The sequence below is a fragment of the Lactuca serriola genome, chromosome 2, assembly GCF_051521515.1.
Source record: "Lactuca serriola cultivar US96UC23 chromosome 2, Lser_US96UC23_V15, whole genome shotgun sequence".
Taxonomy (NCBI): Eukaryota; Viridiplantae; Streptophyta; class Magnoliopsida; order Asterales; family Asteraceae; genus Lactuca; species Lactuca serriola.
Genome location: NC_136409.1, coordinates 169161670 through 169188079, shown reverse-complemented (window position 1 = coordinate 169188079; position 26410 = coordinate 169161670). Strand labels below are relative to the sequence as shown.

Here is a 26410-nt window from a genome sequence, read left to right as displayed (position 1 = left end):
TTTTCAAAACCGATCAATCCATATCGTTGCCTATAAAAATAAATTACTTCTACCATATGACCTCAATATATGTATTTAAGTATTCATTTAAGAAAATGTTTATAAAGAATGAAGCATGCGACGAGATGTCGCTGTATAGGTCAATCTGTAACGATGAATTAGCAACAGGCGGCAAAAGGCAGCGACGTCGAACCAACTGCAAAAAAGGAAATGAGATTAAAAAAAATCACGAACCAAATTTTCCACAAAACCGAACCAAACAAAATCAAAAGTATGATTAATTCATGGGTTAATTTGGACTTAAAGTCCCAACTGCAAACCGAAGTAAAAATGTTAGAATAATTAGGGAAGAGTAAACCAAAGATACATAATCTCTTCCTTTTGCTTAACGATAAAGATCAATGCGGAAGACACATTCGGTAAGCTCAGCAAATATGGTTGGCCTTCTGTACCTCTCACATTCCATAAATCTTTCCATAAACACAAACTTTAACTTCAAAGCTTTCATTTACCATCTACTCACTTCTCCTTCAACTAATCACTCTCTATATATACGCATGTTTGTATGTACATCTCCATCCACCTTCACCTTTCCCTTCTCACTCATCGGAAAACACACCACTTCCCGGCTCACAACAGAAAAAATGGTATCCCGTGGTGGTTCGAGCTTCATTTCCGGCGGCCTCTGTCTTTTTCTTTTTGGATTTGTGTCGTTGGTTTCTCTTCACGCACAAGCTGCCACCAAGAAGTATCAGTTTGATGTGAGTTCATTAGCTTTAGAAACACGAGATAAATGAGTTGATATATATGGTTGTAAGATGACCCTTTTTGTTTTTATTCATCATGAACAGGTACAAGTGACTAACGTGAGCCGATTGTGCCATGCAAAACCAATAGTGACAGTAAACGGAAGATTTCCAGGTCCTACCATTTACGCTCGAGAAGGCGATAGAGTTGTCATCAACGTCTCAAATCATGCACAATATAACATGTCCATTCACTGGTATGTATCTTTATCAATCCATGATTAATTCTTCCCCTTATAACCACTAGTTAAATATCTGGCTTCATGACGTTTTTTGTTTGTATTTTATGGGTTTTTAGGCACGGGTTGAAACAATATGCGAACGGGTGGGCAGATGGACCAGCATACATAACACAGTGCCCAATCCAAACAGGAAGTAGCTATGTCTACGACTTCAATGTCACCGGACAACGAGGGACATTGTGGTGGCATGCTCATATTCTTTGGCTCCGAGCTACTGTTTATGGTGCCATTGTCATTTTACCTCAACAAGGAACTCCATATCCGTTCCCAAAGCCCGATGGTGAACAAGTCTTGGTGTTTGGTAAGTGGTAACCCACAAATCTTGAATGAAAATAACTCAAAACGTATACTTTTGGCTTTTTTATACTAAAATCTTCTTATATCATGACTTGATAATGCAGGAGAATGGTGGCATGGTGATGTTGAAGATATTGTAAAGCAAGGGAATGCAATGGGTTTGCCTCCTAACATGTCCGATGCCCACACCATCAATGGAAAACCTGGCCCACTCTTTCCATGCTCAGAAAAACGTAAAGACTTGCTTCATTAATGCATGCATTGCCATTTGCCCATTTGTATATGAATTAAGATCGATTTCGTGTTTGATATTCAGATACGTTTGCCATGGAAGTCGAGCAAGGTAAGAAGTATCTTCTGAGGATCGCAAACGCTGCCCTAAACGACGAGCTTTTCTTTGCCGTTTCCGGCCACAACATGACGGTGGTTGAGATTGACGCTGTCTACACAAAACCCTTCACCACCGCCGCTATACTAATAGCTCCCGGTCAAACCACTAACGTGTTGGTCTACGCCAACAGTGCTCCGGGGAGGTATTTCATGGCAGTCCGCCCATTCCAAGACGTTCCTATTCCGGTGGACAACAAAACCGCCACCGCAATCCTCCAGTACAAAGGCATTCCCAATACCGTTCTACCATCACTCCCTCAACTGCCATTGCCAAATGACACCGCGTTTGCACTAAACTATAACGAAAAGCTCCGGAGCCTCAACACTCGTAATTTTCCGGCGAATGTTCCTTTGAAAGTTGATCGGAATCTGTTTGTGACTATTGGGTTAGGAAAAAGTGTGTGCCCAACTTGCGTTAATGGAACCCGACTTTCTGCTTCACTTAACAACATTACGTTTGTGATGCCACAAACTGGACTCCTTCAAGCTCACTACTCGAAGATAAAAGGGGTGTTTACTTCTGATTTCCCCGATAAGCCACCTAAAGCTTTTAACTACACCGGTGCACCTTTGACTGCTAATCTTTTCACTTCTCATGGAACAAGACTCAGCAAAATCGCCTTCAATTCTACTGTTGAACTTGTGATTCAAGACACCAATTTACTAAGCGTTGAGTCCCATCCGTTTCATCTTCATGGATACAACTTCTTTGTGGTTGGAACAGGGACTGGGAATTTTGATCCGGCTAAGGATCCGGCGAAGTATAACTTGGTGGATCCACCAGAAAGGAACACCGTCGGTGTTCCTACCGGCGGGTGGTCTGCCATTCGTTTTAGAGCTGATAATCCAGGTGTTTGGTTTTTTCACTGTCATTTGGAGTTGCATACCGGATGGGGATTGAAGACCGCGTTTGTGGTGGAAGATGGACCCGGAAAAGACCAGGCTGTTCGTCCTCCGCCAAAGGATCTTCCGTCTTGCTGACTATGCTTACCCATTCATGATTTCTCTCGGAAATAATTGTAAATTTGCAAGTGTCAAATCATCTTAATTAAAAATTGTATGTTTCTTTAAATTCATTTTTTCTTAGAGCATTAGGTAGGGTCACATTATAACACCAAGTTTATATACCACCTCATCTATAACACCACCGTAACACCAAGGGGGAAATGATGTTCCCCATGTTATAACATGTTAAGAAGTAGAGAGAGAAAGAAAGAAAATAATTTGATTGGTTGATAAAGGCAACAACCAATTAAACTTCATGTTGCTTCTTGTGCTCGTCACAATAAGATATGTCATAATATCCTCTTAACAAGAAGGAGAGGTGGTGTTCATCTTGTTATGACTAGGTTATGAGGTGCCACATCAACAAAAATAACACTTCTCGTTGTCCATACTGTATACTCTAATATATTATATCAACGCTTATTATATGTCAATCGCCCCGCCTTATAAGGCCAAACGGAGTGGAGTTGCCAAATGAAGTCGCTAAGCTCGTTAAAGGCATGTGAACACCGCCCCCTAGCTAGCGCTAGGGGGAATGCTAGATGAAGCTCATTACAGGCTTGGCGAGAGGAGAGCCATAAATGAATTAACTTTGTAAAGGACTAGGCTCCATAGAAGCGTATAAGAGGAGCTCAGGGTCACGCTCGAGTATGTCCATTTCTTCTTGGCTCAAAGTTACCCATGCTTCAACCTCATTGCCATGCTCGTATCCATCAATAGTATTACATTGGCATAAAAAGGAACATCTGTGCTAAAATTTCCATAAAATGACCACACAGGCGTTCCACATCCAAAATCAGCTTTATTAAACCCAGAATTACACATGCTAGTCGACGAGTATTATTATATTAACCACACATGTATTCTTTGACCCTACTCCTGATGTGGCTCCTAAAGCTAAAAGCACCTTTTAGGTTGGTTTCTTCAGAAATGAAGGAAATGGTGTCGTAACTTCACAAGCTGCTTGAGTGCGGGTTATTCGACAAAGTTTCATGTCTTAGGGAGCGTCGGTCCAATTCGGTAAAAAAAGAAAAGAAAAACAATACATGTTGTTGGGTATCGATTATCGAAGGATGAATAATCAGATCAATATGAAAACAAGTATCGACATATTATTGTAGTTTGGGGAGTGAGATGTTGCAGCGAAGGAAGGTGATTGTGTATACTTCCCAATAGACAAAGAGTGTCAAGGCAAAGTACTTAGTGCAAGATTTGGAATTGACGGCGGTAGATTTTGCTCTGAAGCTATGTCGTCATTATACATTTGGTATGATGTGTACGTAATACTTACAAGAGAGTTTACACTATATTCAAAACTAGAAGGAATCGAATATGAGATAACAACGTTGAAAGGAGTTGCTAGTTGATTATGGCTGTGAGATCAGCTATCACTCGAGAAAGGCACATTGGTAGTTGATCGCTAGGACAAAGTTGCACATTGTTGCACACTAAAGGAAGTGGGAAGTTGGGGAGACCGATGGAGCCCTATGCGAAGGAAGTTGTTGAGTAGACATGTAAGACTGAGATACGAAGTTTAGTTTATGATCAAAATCTGATGTATAAATCGAAGATTTGATCTTGAAAAAGATGATGTGGTGACTAGAGATTCCGATGACGAAATCATTTTAAGGGGGGATAATTGTAACGACTCGAATTTACTTCCGTCAGCGATGTTAGCTTCGGTTAGGCGAATACTTATTTTCATAGGATTATTTCGTTTCTAATGTTATATATTGGAATAAATTAAATAAAAATGATGTTATTTAATATCAAAAAAATTATACAATAATTAAGAAGAAATAATTTAATTAAATGGATTCGAGGAAAAACATTAGGCAAATATAATCCATTAAAAAGTATATAAATGGAATTGAGGGGCTAAAGAGTTATTAAAAGAAACTTGTAGCATTATGTTAATCAGGGTTAGGGTTGAAAGTGACTCAACTTAAGAATATGAGGGACTAAGGTGTAAAAATGGGCTTATAACCCATAAGGAGAAGTGATCGACGGGACTTTTGAAGGCCACACCTATTTTCGATTATCTTGGTACGAAATCATCAAGAACATCTTCCATTATTTGTGGGCTGTTGAAGCATCGACGATAGGAACAAAAACATCGATCGTAAGGGGATGAGCGAGGCCGGTTCGTTGGAGGGGAAGTGGACCCAAATACTATTGGGCTCCTATTTGTGTTCTTTGATCGACAGTAGAATGAATAATAGGAACAACGATAAGTGAGAGGGTGAGGGTGTACCTAGATTGGCGACGCAAAGGAAAAAGGAAGTGTGTTTAACGGAAATTGTAGGTTCCCGAGCCTGTAAACTCGACCCTACTAGTAACCTTCATGTTTATATTCTTTCTCATATGCTTAAACACCAAATTTCTAGCAATTGGATTGAGTTATGAGATTGAATTGCTTTCGAATTGATTCATTTAATCTTCTTCTTCTTCTTCATACTTTCAATCCTAGTGTTTTTGTGTGGTCAATTTCGAACCACTTTGATTGTATGTTTGGTTGATTGTTGCTGAAAAACCTTAAAAAAACACTCTCATATATTGGAATATGTGCTCAAGGATTAGTCTCAATCTTGGAGTCAAATTGCATCGCTTTGGTGCTAAAATCTTGCTATCTTTATCTTCAACTGTTGTGAATAATTATCTACATAAATACCATATTTTGAATCATCCAAAAGGTTCTCAAAACAACCCTTAAGTGTCTTGATATGTGGCTTAAAGGTGGAGAAAACCCAAACTCTAATTGTATTGTAACACCCACAAATTAGGGCTAATCAATTTGACTATTATAAGCGTTAATCACTACTATAATATAGACCTTTAATGACGTGCAAACCATGACACGCGAAGATTTATGATACGCAAAAGTGCATGCCCTAAAAATAATGTCATCTGCCAAAAAACGTGAAGGATTTACGATACGAATTTTTGCGTAACCTAAAATTAGTGTCAGGAAAATAAACATAAAAACACGGAGGGCACCATTAAAAAAAAGCGCGTCATCCAAACATGTCGCTTTATGATTCTTAAAATGAATGCGTGCTGACTACAGGTTCACAGGAGATCTAGGGCTTTTTTAAAAGGATGCTCTCTACAGGTTCGCTACATCTGGCTCACTTCCGCTCATCTCTGCTCGCTTCTTCCCACCGGTGACCTCCGCTCACATCTTCCCCCCTCTCCCAAATTCAGCTTCTTCCAATTTGGGGGTTATTACCCATTCCTTTTGATTTCTCTCCAATTAAATGATTTATTGCCGATTGCGATGCCTCCACAAACCCTACCTCCACTCCATCTCCATCTACTTCGTCCTAATGGAGTCCTAATTTTTCTCCATCCTCGTCTACTTTTCCCTCTTCCGCCATCCTTCTCTCTCCACCTCCCTCCTTTGTTGCTTGTGACTCTTAGGAAACGTTCTTTTACCTGCTTTGGTGATCATCGAAGAGAGAGCCACCTGATGAACCACCGACCTTAAGAAAACAAAGCTTCCTGAAGATGCTGAGTTGATTTTAAAGATTTGTTTGGTGTTTTTGCGAATAAGGAGAGTTGGGTCAGTTTTGCAAAATTCCCGCTCCTACGGGCGAGTATGCTCTACTTATATAACATCGCTGTCTTCTTAAATTGAGTGTATCAAATCGAATCTGAATTTGTTGTTCTGGCTTTGTGTTTTTGTTTTTGGACTAAAAAGTTGAAATTGTGCCTTAAATTGAGTGATTTGATTGATGATTACCATACCGAAATTCAAATGGATTTTACTTAGACAACTAAGGATGTTTATGTGGGTTTATCAAATGAAAATAGAGGCGTTGTAGCTTTCCAGTGTTGTTTATCTGATGAGATTTAAGTTGCATATTTTAAATATTAATATTTGGAATTAAGTTACATCCTCATTTTTATCAATATGAATTTCATATAAATCTGTAACTGCAAATGTATCTATGACTTATTGATATATCTTAAGTCTATTGTTTTCTTTTTATTTATATAATAATGATATTGCTGACTCTGCCTTTGGTTGTTTTGACCAGGTTGCCCTCATGCTTGTAGGGATGAGTTTGCCTCTAACCTAATAAGCTTTCTATTTATTCAGGGACTATACAAATCATATGCTTCCTGTTGCATCTTCAATAATAGATGCTATTGGTCAGGTAAAGTCATTATACTTTATAACAGCTTGAAGGAATGTTTTGTAAAATTACTCAACTTTTTATTGTATTTTATATTTGTACTTGTATTATGCTTACTAGTTTGGCAACATTGTTGATCCTAGACAACACCTATTATGAAGATAGGCCACTCTCCCGTTGTATTCTTCATATAATTGACAAGGAGCTGTTGTAACTATTCAGACTAGGCTTAGAGCAACGGTTGCAAGAGATGAGTTCAAAAGAAGAAGAAACAAGGCTGCAACTATAGTTCAGGTAGTATGGATGAATTATGTTTGTAAAGTATTTAAGAAAATGATTAGAAACAAGGGTGAATTTGTACAGATTAGTTAGCTACTTGCAGGTTGATCTTGAATAAGCAAATGGGCAATGGATTGTATTTTTTGTATCTAATTCGTTTGTAAAATTTTGTTACAACTTCTATTGATTAGTTTTATCTATCCAAGGAACGATTATTTGTATGACATTAAATTTATGCAATGGATTCTATTTTTTGTATATGATATTTTATTTTTCTATTATGAAACATTAAATACAAATTTAATTTGAAAATAAGTAAATCTATTAATAATACTTTTTTTTAAACATTTAAAATTATGATACGCAAAAATGTGTGTCATCTTCATTTATGACATGACCTTTCTTGACAGGGGTTTTCTTGATACACATTGCGTGTCATTAACACGCGCGTCGTAAGGTCACGACACGTGAATGCTTGTCGTCTTCCTTTATGACAGGGCCTTCCTTGATACGCATTGCGTGTCATAAACGAGTGTCGTAATTGCGCGTCGTAAATGAGCGTCGTAAATGTGCGTCGTCTATAGACAACGCGCAAAAGCGCGTCGTCTCTCTTTATGACAGGGCATTCCTTAACGAGCATATGCGTATCGTCTAAGCCTTTTACGACGCGCAATGAGCGTCATAAAAGGCTGTTTTTCTAGTAGTGAATGTAATAACCAAAATTATGGTAAATCTTAAAACCCTATGGATTATAATATTTGCAAATATGGTCCCTTAAGTACGCTGGGTGTACTTAAGTGTACGCTTAGCGTACGACATGGATGTGGTCGCGGATGAATCAAGGTACACTGGGCATACCTTGAGTTACGCAGGGCGTACGCGTCAAGGTTGTAAAACCCTAATTATCCAGACTTGAGGCCTATTTAAACAACCTTAAGTTCCTTGAAATAAACCCTAGAGAGCCTCCACAGCCTTAGAACGTCCATATACTCCTGGAAACCTTGTGAGATCATTCTTAAGCCTTAAAGTGTGCACTGGTGGCCTTTTTGTAACATCTTGATTCGGATGGTCCATGATTAGGGTTCGTTGGCCACAAGCCGGGCATGAGGAAGTCTCGGGTTGTGGCGAGTTTATGGAATCGTAAAGCATCTCATCACCTTTCCGTAGGTATGAGGATCTTTGGAATCGGTGTTTATCAAAGAAGCTATGGAATTTTGAAGATTTGGCAAGATGAGCCCCTAAAGTGGAGAAGTGTGGCAGCGAAGTACGTTGGGCGTACGTATGCGTACGCTTAGCGTACAGATCTGCGTGTTTCTTAAGAAAGAGCCACCTAGTACGCTGGGCGTACCAGGGGGTACGCTGGGCATACTAGGCACAGAAGGAAACCCTAATTAAGTGAAGTGTCCCTATAAAAAGAAAGAGATGGTCTCATTTTTGGCCACCTTCCTCAGTTATTAAACCCTCTCAAACCCTAATATTCGTTCTTGAAGCTTGTGGTGACCATGATGAGTTTGTTTGTGTTCTTGTGGACTTTTAAGAGTTAACAAGGAGCATGGAAGGGGGTGAAGTTGAAGAGCAGGCTGTGGATCTAAGCTTTCTTGGGGCTAGAGCACCATTTGAAGGTATAAAGCTCCAAGCTCCCCCTCTCTTTTTGTTTTGTGCATATTAGGGTCCATTTTAGGGTTTTTGGTCCCAAGCTTGAGGCTTTATGAGTTGATGCACTCCATAGCTTAATAACCTGTCCTTTTAAGTGTTTCCAGTGGTGGAGAACCATAAAAATAAGGTCTTGATCGTGTGAATCTACCCATGCATGAGTTATTAGCATTTTGGGTTAAGAAAGTAATAGTTTTTATGTGTTGTGACCTTATCAGCCATGCAAAGGCTTAAAGTCGATAACTTTATGGAGTAGGAGATGTTAGGAACTCTAGATCTAAAAGATGAGTTAAGGCCTTAACGGGTTAAGACCTAGAAATTGATTTAAGCAAAACTGAGAGTATGCCTAGCGTAATCCTAGTACTCCCCGCGTACTGGGCTGAGGTCCCCGATCAGAATTGTGCATGCTTAAGAATGCTGAGCGTACCAAAGGAGGTACGCCCTGCGTAACCCCTCTGTGGGCTTTTGGGCTAAGTGATGTTTTGGGCCTTGAGTGTTCGGCTTGGAGTTTGGGCTTCATGCATAGAGTCTTAAACCAACGGAGTGTATATATGTGCTTTGGTGCCCTTGGTTTGGGCTTGCCTTTTGGTTGGGAATTGAGCCGTGTGAGGACCCACTTATTATTGGTCTTTGGTGGGCCCAAAGGGCTTAGGGTATTAATGGGTTGTTAGGTGGTCTATCTTTAGACCCAATGAGTGAGAGGTTGGACTTAGCTCCTAACTGAGATTTATTGTGGGTTTGGCACATAGTTAGAGTCCGGTACGTAGCAACAGTGATTATAGGAGCTGTTCTTCATCTGAGGTGAGTCTTCTCACTATACTTTACCTAGAGTGGTAATTAGAGTTATGTGATAGAGTACTTTGTATGCTTTTGCAAGATGTGATTTCGATGTGACTTATGCTATGTATGTGCCAGAGTTTTCAAAGTTAGGACTGGAAGGTCCACAGAGTTAGGGCCAGAGGGCCCACAAAGTTATGGGACTGGAGGGTCCCATTGAGACACATTGACCAGAGGGTCAAACAGAGTTATAGCCTCAAGTGGCTAATATGTGTTGTGTGTGGTATTTTGGGGAACTCACTAAGCTTCGTGCTTATCGTGTTATGTGTTATGTGTTTCAGGTTTTCTTATTTGGATCGCGGGATGGCACCGGATTGATTGTACACACCAGAGAAAGAGTTAAGAGGATCCTGGATTATCATTTTATTAAACATGGAGCTATGTTTTTGTGATTTAATAATGATGTTTTGTGAAATATGTACTGAGAATTAAAATTTTTCAAAAGAAAAATTGTTTTGAAATTTACAGTGTTACAAGTTGGTATCAGAGCCTTGGTTTGAGGGATTCGGTTGCACCTTCGGGTATATTTGGACTCAAACTGCGGAATGGAGGAAAATTTTCAAAATAAATGATTTTTTTTCTAAAAACGAGCAAGAGTTTCTAAAAGAAAACGAGAAAGAGCAGTGTGTACAATCAGCCAGAGCCCGAACGGTGATTTCCCAAAATACCCTTACCTTATGTTTTATGAGATATTATAAGATATTATGCATGCTAGAGATAGGCAAGGTATTTCATATATTAGGACTAGAGTGACCTGATTTGTGATGCCTTAGCCTAGGATTTGTTGTTATCTGTGATGCGCTTTCGAGTATGTGTTGAGTAAGAGTATCCAGCGGGAATCCTTGTAGAGAGGGATTTGAGTAGAGGAGTAATCTAAGAGAGATACCTAGATGAGCATTAGTGGAACCTACCGAGAGAGTAGCTAGATACCATGAGAGGTAGAGTTGCAGAGGTCGGTGATATCTTTTGAGTATGAGTAGAGCTATGGGAGTTATCACCTAGAGCGGCTTATATGTGGTTATTCGACACCCGAATGTTGCTTGCTTCGTGCTTTGTGGAACTCCCGATGATGGGAGTCAGCTACCAAGTGAATGTGACGATATCAGGAGGTAGATGACTGGAATCATAAGGAGTTTCTCAGCAGCTGATGGCGGAGAAATGTGAGAACCTAGGAAGAGCCTAGGAAGTGGCCTTAGTCAGGTGAGTACACTGACAGAGTAGAGCGTTTTGCTAGGGAGCGAGCACGCGTGTTAAGATTGGTGAAGAGGAGGTGGAGAAGCTACTTAGGGAATCTGGAGTGGTCCGTGTAGAGAGTATGGGTAGATGTGGCAGGTAGTATGGGCCCGTACTACTGAAAGTAGAGGACCCATACTCGATGCAGGGAGTATCCCAGAGGTTCTAAGTGGCAGATCGAGAGGTGATGTCATGGTTCGCGTACCATGATTAGTAGCAGATCGAGAGGTGATGTCATGGTTCGAGTACCATGATTAGTAGAAGATCGAGAGGTGATGCCATGGTTCGAGTACCATGATTAGTAGCAGAACGAGGGGTGATGTCATGGTTCGAGTACCATGACTGGAAGCAGATCCAGAGGTGATGTCATGGTTCGAGTACCATGATTGGTGGTAGATTGAGAGGAGACATCGTGGTTCGAGTACCATGATATGTGACGGTTAGTGCTTTTGGTTTTTACCGATTATTCCGCAGTGATTATCTAGACCAAGGTCGGATGTGAAAGAGTATGAGTCCAGAAGGCCAGGATGAACGAGTCTTAGTGGAGCATCCCTTGATAGGGAAATTGAGTTAGCTCTGAGGGATTGCTAGTGATATGCCAGAAGAGTCGCAAGACTCAGAATTGAGCAGGGATGGTGCGTTATGGAAGAGTACGGTCTGAGCTGGGCAGCCGACCGATAGTACAGACGTCACCTTTGTGACCCGAGTAGTGTTATCTTCGTTCCTAAGGGATACGTATGAGGTGTTGAGATTTTGGTTTCTGAGTTGGGAGTGAGTCTTGTGGGATCGCACTAATGGTGATCTTCAACCAGAGTATCTGGCAGTAGGCCAGTCGCGAGGGAATGATATAGCTTGAGCAGGTCATCAGTGGGGACTGAGACGGTCAAGGACCAAGATGCACCCTATTGGAGTATAGTAGCGCATGTGATAGCTGCAGCGTTGGACGACCAAGATGAGTATAACAGGGTGGTGACTCTTATTGTCTTTGATGTGTATAGATAGTTGAAATGTGGTTTCTGCTCTCATGATAAGGGACGTGTCGGAGCGTGGGACGAGGAGTCGAGGATGAGGAGTATGATAGTTCATTATTTCCAGATTAGGAGTCAGGGTTAATACTGGACATTTGGAAGGTCTGGTCAGGCTACGATGTGAGATTCTGAATGACTAGAGGCAGTCATGATGGTAAGTTCTAAGGATTTCCTATGAGATTTGGGTATTTGGAGTTGTTCGATCTCTGCCGAGGAGATCATCGAGCGTTGCGTAGCACCTTGCGAGATTAGGTGCGATGTTGCTGGTGGAGATAGTCCGAGGGATAGAGTGTTAGTGCACCAATCGGTGATTGTTCGAAACCTAAGTGGGGGAGGACCGGGTCTTTTGGCTGAGAGGATCAGAGAGTTGTTCGAGAACGGTTAGAGATTTGGATAGAGAGGCCTGTGGTGCGGATTTCTAAGACCAGGGTTATTGTTGGTCAAGGAGAGGTGCAGAGTGAGATAGTGCATGTGGTACGCGTTTGAGAAAGGATGAGTGTCTCCACGGAAAGTGGTCATTGGTCGGAGACCTTGTGGTAGTTAGGAATCCTTTAAGGTTAAATGGTGAATTCGAGGTGGTTGGCTTGTGAGGTTAGTTCGGCGGTTGAGAGTTTCTGGTTCAGGGCATGGGCTATTATATGCAGTATGAGAAGGGAAGAAGTTGATTAGTCAACCAAATTCAGAGTCGTTATGGGTATTCTAGCATAAGTTTTGGGCAATAGAGAAGGAAGTTTTTGATTTGTCATCTTCGTGTTTTGAGTCATTGGTAATTTCTCTGTGTTTTAATTCGGAAGATGGAGTATTCCGGGGTATCCGAGTGCAATATCCTAAATCTTGGATTATTTTGTGTTTTGAGCTTGAGATGCCAAGTGGGGGTATCGAGTGTCTATGGTTTTGGTGGGAGGGCCTTCAACTATTTGACATCAAAAGGATTTATTTGAGAATGTGAATTGCAGCAAGAAAAAGAGGTTTTGTCGCGAAAGTGGTCGTTCGAAGTAGTGTTGCTTAGCCTAGATGGGTGTGCGTGCACCTATCTATGGATGACCCGTAAGGCATGAGTAATGATCGCAGTGTGGCATCGATCTGAGAGTGAGATTGTGAAGTGGTAAGAGTTAGCAGGGTGAGACCGCGAAGAGCTGCAGTTCAATGAGTTAGTGATGAGAGAGGGTGTTATGATGCTACGGGTAGCCATAGTACTCACTGGTCAGAAAGAGGGTGTTGTGATGCTTCGGGGAGCCGTAGTACTCACTGGTTAGAGAGAGGGTGTTGTAATGCTACGGGGAGCCGTAGTACTCACTGGTCAGAGAGAGAGAGAGTGTTGTGATGCTATGGGGAGCCGTAGTACTCACTAGTCAGAGAGAGGGTGTTGTGATGCTATGGGGAGCTGTGGTACTCACTAGTCAGAGAGAGGGTGTTGTGAAGCTACGGGGAGTTGTAGTACTCACTAGTCAGAGAGGAGGGTGTCGTGATGCTATGGGGAGCCATAGTACACACTAGTTAGCGAGAGGTTGTTATGGGCTCCCCTCGTCAGAGAGAGGGTGTTGTGATGCTACGGGGAGCCGTGGTACTCACTAGTCAGAGAGAGGGTGTTGTGATGCTACGGGGAGTCGTAGTACTCACTAGTCAGAGAGGAGGGTGTCGTGATGCTATGGGTAGCCATAGTACGCACTAGTTAGCGAGAGGTTGTTATGATGAAGAACTCTTGTTTAGAGCATGGCACAGAAGAGTCTTAGGATTGAGTAGCCCTAAATTATGAGTTTTTGGGAGCCTGGTGGTCGGACCAGGGGCGAGACCGGGGTCTCTTCAATGATTGGGAATCATTGTATTTTGAGTAAGGTGTGGGCATCGCAATCCGAAGGAATTGGATAGGTGAAATACACATGAGTTGCGGGTCACGAGTCATAAGTTGAGCGAGTCTTTGGGACGAATGGTTCCTACTTCGGATCGGACCTAACTCTTTAGTTGAGTTGAGTCCGGGTGGCGTGTTGGATAGACGAGATGAGATTCTGGAATCAAAGATGGATTCCATATTGAGGGGTATTGTTTATCATCTGATGTCTTAAACTTGTGTAGGTCAGTACTCGGGTACGGGAAGTACCGCGAGATGCATGGAACTTTGAGCAGTGAACGACATAGGTTGGGGCTGAGTCGACCTTCAGTGGGTGTATAGCATTCGCTTGGGGTAAAGCGAATTTCACGACTTGTGTGTCACTATGGATCAAGGTAGTTATTGTGAGAATGGAGCCATTAAGACGGTTGAGATAATGAAATGGACCTTGGAGGTTCATCGGATGGGTCGAGTTCAGACCTGGTGCTCAATGTTAAAAAGGGGTATGTGAAATGGAGCTGAGGCTTATGGTTATTTTTGTGTTTGAGGACACTTCTGAGCGAGCACGATTATTCTCTTGTGTCTGGGGGCAGGGTGTTGAGAATTCACTGTTCGGATGGGTTAGTATAGCAGTTTAGTGAATGAGCCCTGGTGGGATGTGAACCCTTCCGTTCTTTGGGGTGTGATCCAGATTGTTTGGTGCATTGGTATGAGTGACCGATATCCGATTGTTGAATTTTGTCTTGTGAAGATAGAGGAGCAATGAATTATCAGAGTTTGAGGTTCAAGGGGCGACAATCATGGTGATAACGTGAGTGGACGGTTTGGAGGCGAGCCAAGCGACTGGAGTTCCCGATTTTGGGAAGGTCAAAAAGGGGGTAACATAGCGGCAGAGGGTTCGATTTTGGTTATGGATTTGGGAGTTCCTGTTTGGACTCAGGTACCCATGGAAAGATAGTGGTGGGATATGAGGTCCTTTTTATAGGTGCCTCTTGGGTTTGGTTTCAATCTAAGTGTTGATAAGAAGCGATTTCGAGGGCAAAATCTGATTAAGTGGGGGAGAATTGTAACATCCTGATTCGGATGGTCCATGATTAGGGTTCGTGGGCCACGAGTTGGGCATGAGGAAGTCTTGGGTTGTGGCGAGTTTCTGTAATCATAAAGCATCTCATCACCTTTCCGTAGGTATGAGGATCTTTGGAATCGGAGTTTATCAAAGAAGCTATGGAAGTTTGAAGATTTGGCAAGATGAGCCCCTAAAGTTGAGAAGTGTGGCAGTGAAGTACGCTGGGCGTACGTATGCGTACGCTTAGCGTACAAATGCGCACATGTTTCTTAAGCAAGAGCCACCTAGTACGCTGGGCGTACCAGGGGGTATTTTGGGCATACTAGGCACATAAGGAAACCCTAATTAAGTGAAGTGTCCCTATAAAAAGAAAGAGATGGTCTCATTTCTGGCCACCTTCCTCAGTTATTAAACCCTCTCAAACCCTAATATCCGTTCTTGAAGCTTGCGGTGGCCATGATGATCTTGTTTGTGTTCTTGTGGACATTTGAGTGTTAAGAAGGAGCATGGAAGGGGTGAAGTTGAAGAGCAGGCTGTGGATCTGAGCTTTCTTGGGGCTAGAGCACCATTTGAAGGTATAAAGCTCCAAGTTTTCCCTCTCTTTTTGTTTTGTGCAAATTAGGGTCCATTTTAGGGTTTTTGGTCCCAAGCCTGAGGCTTTATGAGTTGATGCACTCCAGAGCATAATAACATGTCCTTTTAAGTGTTTCTAGTGGTGGAGAACCATAAAAATAAGGTCTTGATCGTGTGAATCTACCCATGCATGAGTTATGAGCATTTTGGGTTAAGAAAGTAAGAGTTTTTATGTGTTGTGACCTTATCAGCCATGCAAAGGCTTAAAGTCGATAACTTTATGGAGTAGGAGATGTTAGGAAGTCCAGATCCAAGAGATGAGTTAAGGTCTTAACGGGTTAAGACCCAGAAATTGATTTAAGAAAAACTGAGAGTATTCCCAGCATACTCCTAGTACGCCCCACGTACTGGGCTGAGGTCCCCAATCAGAATTGTGCATGCTTGAGTACGCTGAGCGTACCAAAGGAGGTACGCCCCGCGTAACCCCTCTGTGGGCTTTTTGGCAAAGTGATGTTTTGGGCCTTGAGTGTTGGGCGTGGAGTTTGGGCTTCACGCATTGCGTCTTGGGCCAGCGGAGTGTATATATGTGCTTTGGGGCCCTTGGTTTGGGCTTGCCTTTTGGTTGGGAATTGGGCCGTGTGAGGACCCATTTATTATTCGGCTTTGGTGGGCCCAAAGGGCTTAGGATATTAATGGGATGTTAGGTGGTCTATCTTTAGACCCAATGAGTGAGAGGTTGGACCTAGCTCCTAATTGAGATTTATTGTGGGTTTGGCACAGAGTTAGAGTCCGGTACGTAGCAACAGTGATTATAGGAGCTGTTCTTCATCCGAGGTGAGTCTTTTCACTATACTTTACCTAGAGTGGTAAGTAGAGTTATGTGATAGAGTACTTTGTATGCTTTTGCAGGATGTGATTTCTATGTGACTTATGCTATGTATGTGCCACAGTTTTCAGAGTTAGGACCTGAAGGTCCACAGAGTTAGGGCCAGAGAGCCCACAGAGTTATGGGAATGGAGGGTCCCATTAAGACACATTGACCAGAGGGTTAAACAGAGTTATAGCCTCGAGTGGCTAATATGTGTTGTGTGTGGTATTTTGGGGAACTCACTAAGCTTCGTGCTTACCGTGTTATGTGTTATGTGTTTCAGGTTTTCTTATTTGGATCGCGGGATGGCACCAGATTGATTGTACACACCAGAGAAAGAGTTAAGAGGATCCTGGATTATCATTTTATTAAACATGGAGCTATGTTTTTGTGATTTAATAATGATGTTTTGTGAAATATGTACTGAGAATTATAATTTTTCAAAAGATTTTTTTTTTTGAAATTTACGGTGTTACACTTTTTGAGTGTATATCAAGAAGAAGGGTGGTCAAGCAAGCTTAGATCAAGTGGGTGCTTCAAGATCCTGCATCAAATGCATCTTGCAAAGCTTCTGGATGTAAAAAGCTTGCATTTTTCCTTTCTAATCTTTACATCTAGCTAGGGTTTTGGTGGTTTGTGATAGGTTTTGGTCATAAGTACATCCTATGTGCTCATACAAACCCTAATTCTTGGATCTAGGTTTCTCTATTGTACATGCAAGTTATCCAAGACTATAAACCCTAATTCTAGCATACAAGTAATCATATTAACATAAGAATGGGTTTAAGATATTACCTTGATTGTTTTGTAGCAATAACAATCCCAAATCCTTCTTCTATTGACTTTAGAAAGCTTAGAGTCACAAATGTCACTCGTCTAATCGTTCACAAACACCAAGAGCAAGAGGATGAAGAGGAGAAGAGAAGGAGGCTGCCCAAAACATGTGGAAACCCTAGAAGGAAGCTTAGCCCGGTTTTTGGTTCATAAGGGATCCATATATATAGGAGGCTATTAGGGTTATCTAACAAGGAAACCCAAATTTGGATGCTTAAGCCCTAAGCAACCCATGGATCCCTTTCCTTAAGGCCTTGGACGATTTCTTCTTGGATTTCCCCATAGAATTCGTCCACTCCTTATTAAAAGGCAATCCATGGCCCAAATTGCAATTATCTTATAATTACAATTCCAGTCCCTTAAGTTTAATTAATCTCTTTTAGTCACAAAACTAATTACCAATTGATTATTGACTAATATTAATTAAACAATATGATTTCTCCTTTAATATATTATTCCCATAATATATTAATAAATCATATTTAATCCTTTCTCTCCATAATTCATCCTATCAGGTTGCTTTGGTGAAGGCAACCCAAAAGGACCATGCACAATCGGGTCAAGTACATACCAAAATAGTTATGGACTTAGACACTAATCCGACAGTCTCCCACTTGGATAAGTCTAATAACTATTATGCGTATGACTTCAGATCCTGATCTGCAATCGTAGTTTTCCAAAGCCGCTGTCAACTCTGATCCTCTCAGATACGCGTGTCCTTTAGATAAGGGATCATATATTCCTCCATTCTAGATATCGTAAGACATGATTTCTAATCATTCTCTTTGTACTATATCTCGACTTCCGATGACTGACTAATTGAACAAATCAAATTAGCCCTAGCCCGGCCGAGCATTTACATTTGTCATCACTAAATCATCGAGGGGCCCAAAAGATATCGCTTTTATCCTGCTTTGGATAAAAGGAACGTGTAATGTTTGATTCATTGCTCGCTTGCACTTACTCACCGAATCACACACAACAATATGTTTTATAACACCAAGTTACTAGTGCGTTTACATATTATCAATGCGCAACCGATTTGCAAGATACAACTCACACATCTCGGTTTCAAGAATATAAGATGTTATCGTCTCACCAATCACTCGTGATACAATTTTATGGAGTGATCCAAGTGAGCGTGGGTTTAATCCAACGCTCAAATCATATTCATAAGCACTCATGAATGTTGCAGCAAACATTTGCTTATGTCTAATACTCTTTTATACATTCCACACACCAATTCACGACAGTCTTCTTTCATATCTACTTCCAACATATGAACGACTGTGGCCCGTTTGAATAATTTGACTGTTCTTAAACAATCAAATTATTCTGGAAGTCAAAACATGGAAAGTGAAACACAAGAATAATACTAATCCCATATGGCCTCAAACCTTTGAGCATAAATAAAAGACCTTTTATTTATCACCATATTGATTACTCATTATTTATCGTTTCGGTTAATCAACTTCTTACCTGAATTATTACACTTGTCCCATGCTCTTAGCGTGCACACAATGTTTACCTATGGTTCTTACTTTGTGAAATAGATCACATTGAACACATTTCCAATCATTCTCATTTCACAACTTCAAATCCTTTTTCCATAAGTGAAAGAATATCAAATTCTTGCCACTTATAGAATATGCTAAATTCTAACACTTTATGCAATGATCCTTTCGTAATATCACTGCACTAAAGTCACAAAGACTATTGCCAATGATATTACAAAATCCTCTATCGGAGATTGTTAAAATACAATTCCTTAGATATGATGTCTCTCACTCAAAGTACATTCCTTTGAACATCCTTTTGCATAAAAATTTCTAATCTAGTCATAGATTTTCAATATTCAATTCCCAATATGGACACATTTCCATAATTTCCATATGACAACTCATTCATAGTAGAATCTTATCTATTCATAATAATGTCGATATGGTCCATCCAATATGGAAACATTTCCATATCTTCCAATACTATACTTCTAACTACTTACAAGCGACCAATCCTCAGCGAACTTTGGATTGTCCTTTGATAGTTGTTTAATTATCTTAGTCAAAACCGATTCTTGTCCTTTTTCCCTCTAAATGCGCTAGACATTTGGAAAATTTTAGAATGGTCAAATATTATAGCATTTGCAATCGATCCTATACCCGAAGCGTATGGGACACAATGCATAAAGATTTGATACTTCATCAATCTTCTGCCATAATATTTTATTTGCTATGTTCTCAAAATTCGAATTGTGAAGAGGAATGCCATAATCATAATTGAAATTTTAAGAACACACTATGTACCTTTGACTAAATTTATTAACATTCCACAATCTAAGCCTTTAGATTTGAAATGAAGCATAATATTCTCTCCCTTAATTATAGCAAAACAACTATTCCATCCTTACGACTTTGCAAAGAATGACTCTTGTTTTCTATAATTAATATTGCCACTTTGCAATACTTTCCATAATAATCATGCAATCATAACTTTTATGCTCCCACTATCATGATGATTATTATAAACATAATACTTATGCTCCCACTAGCTTTGACATGTCTTTATAAACATCTTAACTTTCAGAAAAAAACAATACCTATTGAATTTCTTAAGTCCATGTTTCTAATACTTAATGCTTTGATAACCTTTTATCAAGGCTTTTTGAACTTATACACCTTTGCCTTAGATAGTTCATATGTGTGTCTAAACAATTAAGACTAATTGCCAAACCTCACAATTCAAATCATGGAAAGGGATACTGTAACCATGATCGAATTCGAGAATGCAATTTTACAATCACTATCCTCTTAAAATCTTTCTTAGTGAAAGCATTTCCTCACAATCATTTTCATGAAGGAGGAAATCTTATGAAACTTAGATTTAAACGGTGTATGTGTTCCTATCCATGTGAATTTGTTAAAACCAAAGTTTACAACAAATTCAAACTCATATGGATCGAACTTTCTTAATCTCGATTTCTTGCCTTATGGTAGCACAACTGCCCACCATGTCTTCCAAGTAGTTAAGCAGCTCACCTTTTCTTATCAATGTACTTTCCATTGATCAAGGTCCTTGCCTTTTATGCATTCAAATGAGAACTCATAGAACTCACATGCATAATTAACTTAATTGGAACGGCACAGAAACAAAATATTGTCAACACGATATGTTGTAAACCTCAACTCGTGTGCTAGTGATGATCGATAAGGTTTATTTGATTTGTTCTTGAAACCTTTCAAGTCAATTAAGACTCCCACTGACTCCTTGACATATAAGATTCTCTTGTCAATAAACATTTCTTGACAAACAAATATTCAAGAGTTAGTGTAGTTTTTATCAAAACACTTCATAAATTGGTCCTAGTTGGTCTTTGTCTTATCCAAGACATCACAACTTTCCACATTTGATGAATGTTATAAACCTTCTTAATACTTATCACTCAATTTCACAATCTTAACTCTAAGACTTGTTTTGGAACGAAGTATGATTGACTTATTGATTTAACCATTTCTTCAATCCTTGATTCCTTTTCTTAAACATACAATTGTACTAAGACTCACTTAGAGGATCAATTGAGATATGGCTCTTAATCATTAAGACCTATCATAAAGCATAAAAGGTACTCTCCCTTCTTCTTAGAATGGAGAAACTTTTATCTTTCTGCCTACTTGATTCTTCTTATTCGTTCTGCTATTGATTTAAACTTTTTCAATCAATTCATAATTACACTTAATCTTGTAAGTATAATCATATTTACTAAACCTCTAGTAAAACATGACGAATATCTTTGTTACTCTTATGGTGGACTTTGATCAACACACATCTTTGTGTACTCGATCTCCTAGTCCTTCACTTGACATTTGTCAACGAATTAGTCTAATTTCCAAATATGAAATTTCTCATTCATCGTGCAACTAAGTTGCATGATTCCAAGTTTTTGTCCAATTGAAACTTGGGCGATGAGAAACTTTCCTTATTCGGTAAATTCTTCGACATTTCCACAAATAACATAATAAGAACCAAATCCATTATTGCTAATAATAGAAACATTCAAACATCAACTTTTCATATATGCCATTGCAAGGATAAATAAATAATATAAAATCAAAATTTATTTTATTGCGGAAAAAATTTGTCCTTACAATTCAATTCATTGAAAAACTATGCTAATACATCTTTCTTAGCAATCTAATTCTAACTCTAAGTAGTAGCTCAAGAATCTAATCTTCGAGAAATGTGATCGAAATCCATTCCTTCACGGTTAGATTCTGCTCACTTCTTCCCTTAAGCTTCCTTTCTTTTCTTCGATCCTACAAAACATCAATTGTAATCTTATCACATTATGTATTAAGAATCTAGAATAGAAGCTTAAAAGAGTTAGTTAATGGATTTTACCTATATTAGAGCCGTACGTTTCGACTCTCCCATCTCTTAGATCTCTTAGGTAAATGGGGCAGCTTCGTCTCCAATGCCCCTTCTCTTGGCAATAAAAGCAAATTGACTCTTTTGGAACATGACATGGAACTACTTCAGACATTACCTTTCTCTTATGATCAAACTTTTCGATCATAACATGTCTTTCGTTGCCATTTTCTATATCCATAGAGATCTTGAAGGCAGATTCACCAATCAACTTTGCTTTTCTATTGCGCCAAACCATTGCTGATTCAGCAGCAATAAGCATATAGGTGAGATCTATAAGGGTCACATCGCAGTTCATCATATAGTACTCTCTTACGAACTCACTATATGGGTTAGGAAGTGACTGAAGAACCCAATCAACAACCATTTCCTCACAGACACCGGATCCCAACATTCTTAACCTATCAATGTGTGACTTCATCCCTACGACGTGTGCACACACCGGATTTCCTTCTTTTGTTTACTTGCCAAAAGGGCTTGAGTGATCTTGAAATTTTCAAGCCTTTGAACTTGTGGGTTAGGGAGAATAATTGGAGGAGGTGGAGGAAGTGAAGCATGATTTCTTGTTCCTCAATCGAATCGTGGAATATCATCTTCATGTGGAAAGCTTGTTCCACGGGATTTGGGAAGACCATAGTTGTCGAACTTTGACACCTACAAAACGGGAGAAAACGAATTCAAGTTAGTTGATTGATTGAGTCCTTAGTAAATTACCCAAATGAGATACTAAGGCTAGGACCCAACACAATATGCTACAACTCGGGAGAGGGATGCCGTAACCCAAATTGCAGAACATTTGAAGGTAAGTGAATGACGATTCACTAATTTCCACCATGAAAAAAGAAATTTAAGTTTTAAATCTATGAAAACTCCTAGATCCTATGAGATTCATTGAACATTTCAATGGCATGTTTAAATCTCGATATGCCCCTCTTGTTTGTGACTGGGATGCCGAGGATCACAAAGCAGGTGGGAATAACCATGCAAACTTACATGGTGCCCTCACATGTTACTGTCACCTATTCGATGTACCGGTAAACCACACATGCTCCACCGAACTATGACAAACATTGAGTCATCCTTTGCTACCTTTGCTTAGAACTATTTAGTGTGCCGGTAAACCACACACGCTCCTCTAACGTCTTCGTAAGGGTACAAAGTGTAATTTCATGGAACTGCATCAATTCACTTTGCCTAAGTAACTAAGATTAGGAATTTGAAAAACAATTAGTTACTTTATTAATTCATTATACTTATAATGGAAGGTTTCGTCCTATCCTACCCGTTCGGCTAACGACCCTCCACTAGTCAAGAGTGCGGTGGGTGAGAGTGGATACCCATTCAATCGACATTTTATAGGCAATTTCCTTAAACACCCCTTATAGACCAGCTTCGTGAATGAGGCCTACTAACGGTAAGACTGACTTTTACTCATACATACATACATATATATATATATATATATATATATATATATATATATATATATATATATATATAATGTTAGACTTTTAATTTTATATATATAGTATAGGGTGTATTTTACACTTTTAAAATATTAGGTGGTCAAATTTAACAATTATACTTTTAATTCAATTAAATTTTAAACCAAAAACTTTATGGATTTATTAAACCTCTTTTAATTATACACCTTAATTAATTAATAAAACCATAAGGGTGTGATTTGAACTTTTTCAAAACAATGCTAGGGTTTTAGAATTTAACATTCATAATTAAACTTTTAATCAACTTTTAAATTCCAAAACTTGAGGGAAAGTTTTGAAACATTTCAAAACATTAGTGTTTAGAATTTAAATATACATCAAAATTAAACAATTAATCAAAATTTAAATCCCAAAACTTGAGGGCAAGTTTTGAAACCTTTTTCAAAACATTAGGGTTTCAACTATTTAAATTTCAAAACAACAAAACTTTTGAGGTCAAATTTAAACTATAAAACCTAAGGGGAAAAATGTGAAACTTTTCATAACACAAGGATCAAATAACAAATAATCTAAATTAACAATTAATCACATAATTATCCATATTTGATTTATTTAATGATTTCTTGCAAAACAATTTATTAATTTAATCAAAATAATTAATCAATTATCACATAAGGAAACAAATATTTTATTAATTGATAAATATCTTCAATTAGATCAAGAATATAGTCATATATATATCAAAAAATCGGATTTATATTGATCTAATATGATAAGGTAAGTATCCTCAAGCAAAAACAGCAAGAAATCCCAGTTTTCCCTCTCACTAACCAGCCGACTCGTCGAGTCAGGTATGGACTTGTCGAGTTAGTATGAACTCGGCGAGTTCATCTAAAAAACATGGCGAGTTCAGCCCCCAGAAACACAAAAAACGAATTTTTTCAACATACAAAGCATCAATACAATAAAAACCAATCTAGGCTCTGATACCACTGATGGGTTTTGGTCATAAGTACATCCTATGTGCTCATACAAACTCTAATGCTTGGATCTAGGTTTCTCTATTGTACATGCAAGTTATCCAAGACTATAAACCCTAATTCTAGCATACAAGTAATCATATTAACATAAGAATGGGTTTAAGATATTACCTTGATTGTTTTGTAGCAATAACAATCCCAAATCCTTCTTCTATTGACTTTAGAAAGCTTAGAGTCACAAATGTCACTCCTCTAATGGTTCACAAACACCAAGAGCAAGAGGATGAAGAGGAGAAGAGAAGGAGGCTGCCCAAAACATGTGGAAACCCTAGAAGGAAGCTTAGCCCCGTTTTTGGGTCATAAGGGATCCATATATATAGGAGGCTATTAGGGTTATCTAACAAGGAAACCCTAATTTGGATGCTTAAGCCCTAAGCAACCCATGGATCCCTTTCCTTAAGGCCTTGGACGATTTCTTCTTGGGTTTCCCCATAAAATTCGTCCACTCCTTATTAAAAGGCAATCCATGGCCCAAATTGCAATTATCTTATAATTACAATTCCAGTCCCTTAAGTTTAATTAATCTCTTTTAGTCACAAAACTAATTACCAATTAATTATTGACTAATATTAATTAAACAATATGATTTCTCCTTTAATATATTATTCCCATAATATATTAATAAATCATATTTAATCCTTTCTCTCCATAATTCATCCTATCAAGTTGCTTTGGTGAAGGCAACCCAAAAGGACCATGCACCATCGGGTCAAGTACATACCAAAATAGTTATGGACTTAGACACTAATCCAACAGTCTCCCACTTGGATAAGTCTAATAACTATTATGCGTATGACTTCAGATCCTGATCTGCAATCGTAGTTTTCCAAAGCCGCTGTCAACTCTGATCCTATCAAATACGCGTGTCCTTTAGATAAGGGATCATATATTCCTCCATTCTAGATATCGTAAGACATGATTTCTAATCATTCTCTTTGTACTATATCTCGACTGCCGATGACTGACTAATTGAACAAATCAAATTAGCCCTAGCCAGGCCGAGCATTTACGTTTGTCATCACTAAATCATCGAGGGGCCCAAAAGATATCGCTTTTATCCTGCTTTGGATAAAAGGAACGGGTAAACTTTGATTCAATGCTCGCTTGCACTTACTCACCGAATCACACACAACAATATGTTTTATAACACCAAGTTACTAGTGCGTTTACATATTATTAAGGCGCGTTTACATATTATCAATGCGCAACCGATTTGCAAGATATAACTCACACATCTCGGTTTCAAGAATATAAGATGTTATCGTCTCACCAATCACTCGTGATACAATTTCATGGAGTGATCCAAGTGAGCGTGGGTTTAATCCAACGCTCAAATCATATTCATAAGCACTCATGAATGTTGCAGCAAACATTTGCTTATGTCTAATACTCTTTTATACATTCCACACACCAATTCACGACAGTCTTCTTTCATATCTACTTCCAACATATGAACGACTGTGGCCCGTTTGAATAATTTGACTGTTCTTAAACAATTAAATTATTCTGGAAGTCAAAACATGGAAAGTGAAACACAAGAATAATACTAATCCCATATGGCCTCAAACCTTTGAGCATAAATAAAACACCTTTTATTTATCACCATATTGATTACTCATTATTTATCGTTTCGGTTAATCAACTTCTTACCTGAATTATTACACTTGTCCCATGCTCTTAGCGTGCACACAATGTTTACCTATGGTTCTTACTTTGTGAAATAGATCACATTGAACACATTTCCAATCATTCTCATTTCACAACTTCAAATCCTTTTTCCATAAGTGAAAGAATATCAAATTCTTGCCACTTATAGAATATGCTAGATTCTAACACTTTATGCAATGATCCTTTCGTAATATCACTGCACTAAAGTCACAAAGACTATTGCCAATGATATTACAAAATCCTCTATCGGAGATTGTTACAATACAATTCCTTAGATATGATGTCTCTCACTCAAAGTACATTCCTTTGAACATCCTTTTGCATAAAAATTTCTAATCTAGTCATAGATTTTCAATATTCAATTCCCAATATGGACACATTTCCATAATTTCCATATGACAACTCATTCATAGTAGAATCTTATCTATTCATAATAATGTCGATATGGTCCATCCAATATGGAAACATTTCCATATCTTCCAATACTATACTTCTAACTACTTACAAGCGACCAATCCTCAGCGAACTTTGGATTGTCCTTTGATAGTTGTTTAATTATCTTAGTCAAAACCGATTCTTGTCCTTTTTCCCTCTAAATGCGCTAGACATTTGGAAAATTTTAGAATGGTCAAATATTATAGCATTTGCAATCGATCCTATACCCGAAGCGTATGGGACACAATGCATAAAGATTTGATACTTCATCAATCTTCTGCCATAATATTTTATTTGCTATGTTCTCAAAATTCGAATTGTG

The 26410-nt window shown here is 39.0% G+C and overlaps 1 protein-coding gene across 1 annotated transcript; it reads left to right on the top strand.

The window, feature by feature from the left end:
- The first annotated feature begins 570 nt into the window (after positions 1 to 570).
- Positions 571 to 2807, top strand: LOC145087352 (laccase-11-like). Its single transcript, XM_079025304.1, has 5 exons — positions 571 to 761; positions 852 to 1003; positions 1105 to 1349; positions 1450 to 1578; positions 1662 to 2807. Exons 1-5 carry the CDS (start codon positions 645 to 647, stop codon positions 2714 to 2716), a joined length of 1698 nt encoding a protein of 565 aa, XP_078881430.1. The 5' UTR covers positions 571 to 644; the 3' UTR covers positions 2717 to 2807.
- Positions 2808 to 26410: the final 23603 nt, after the last annotated feature.

Bases quoted from the DNA above. Each gene is read 5' to 3' on its own strand.
- LOC145087352 (XM_079025304.1), top strand. From the start codon at position 645: ATGGTATCCCGTGGTGGTTCGAGCTTCATTTCCGGCGGCCTCTGTCTT. The intron at 762-851 runs GTGAGTTCATTA...CATCATGAACAG, and splicing joins CCAAGAAGTATCAGTTTGAT to GTACAAGTGACTAACGTGAG. The intron at 1,579-1,661 runs GTAAAGACTTGC...TTTGATATTCAG, and splicing joins CTTTCCATGCTCAGAAAAAC to ATACGTTTGCCATGGAAGTC.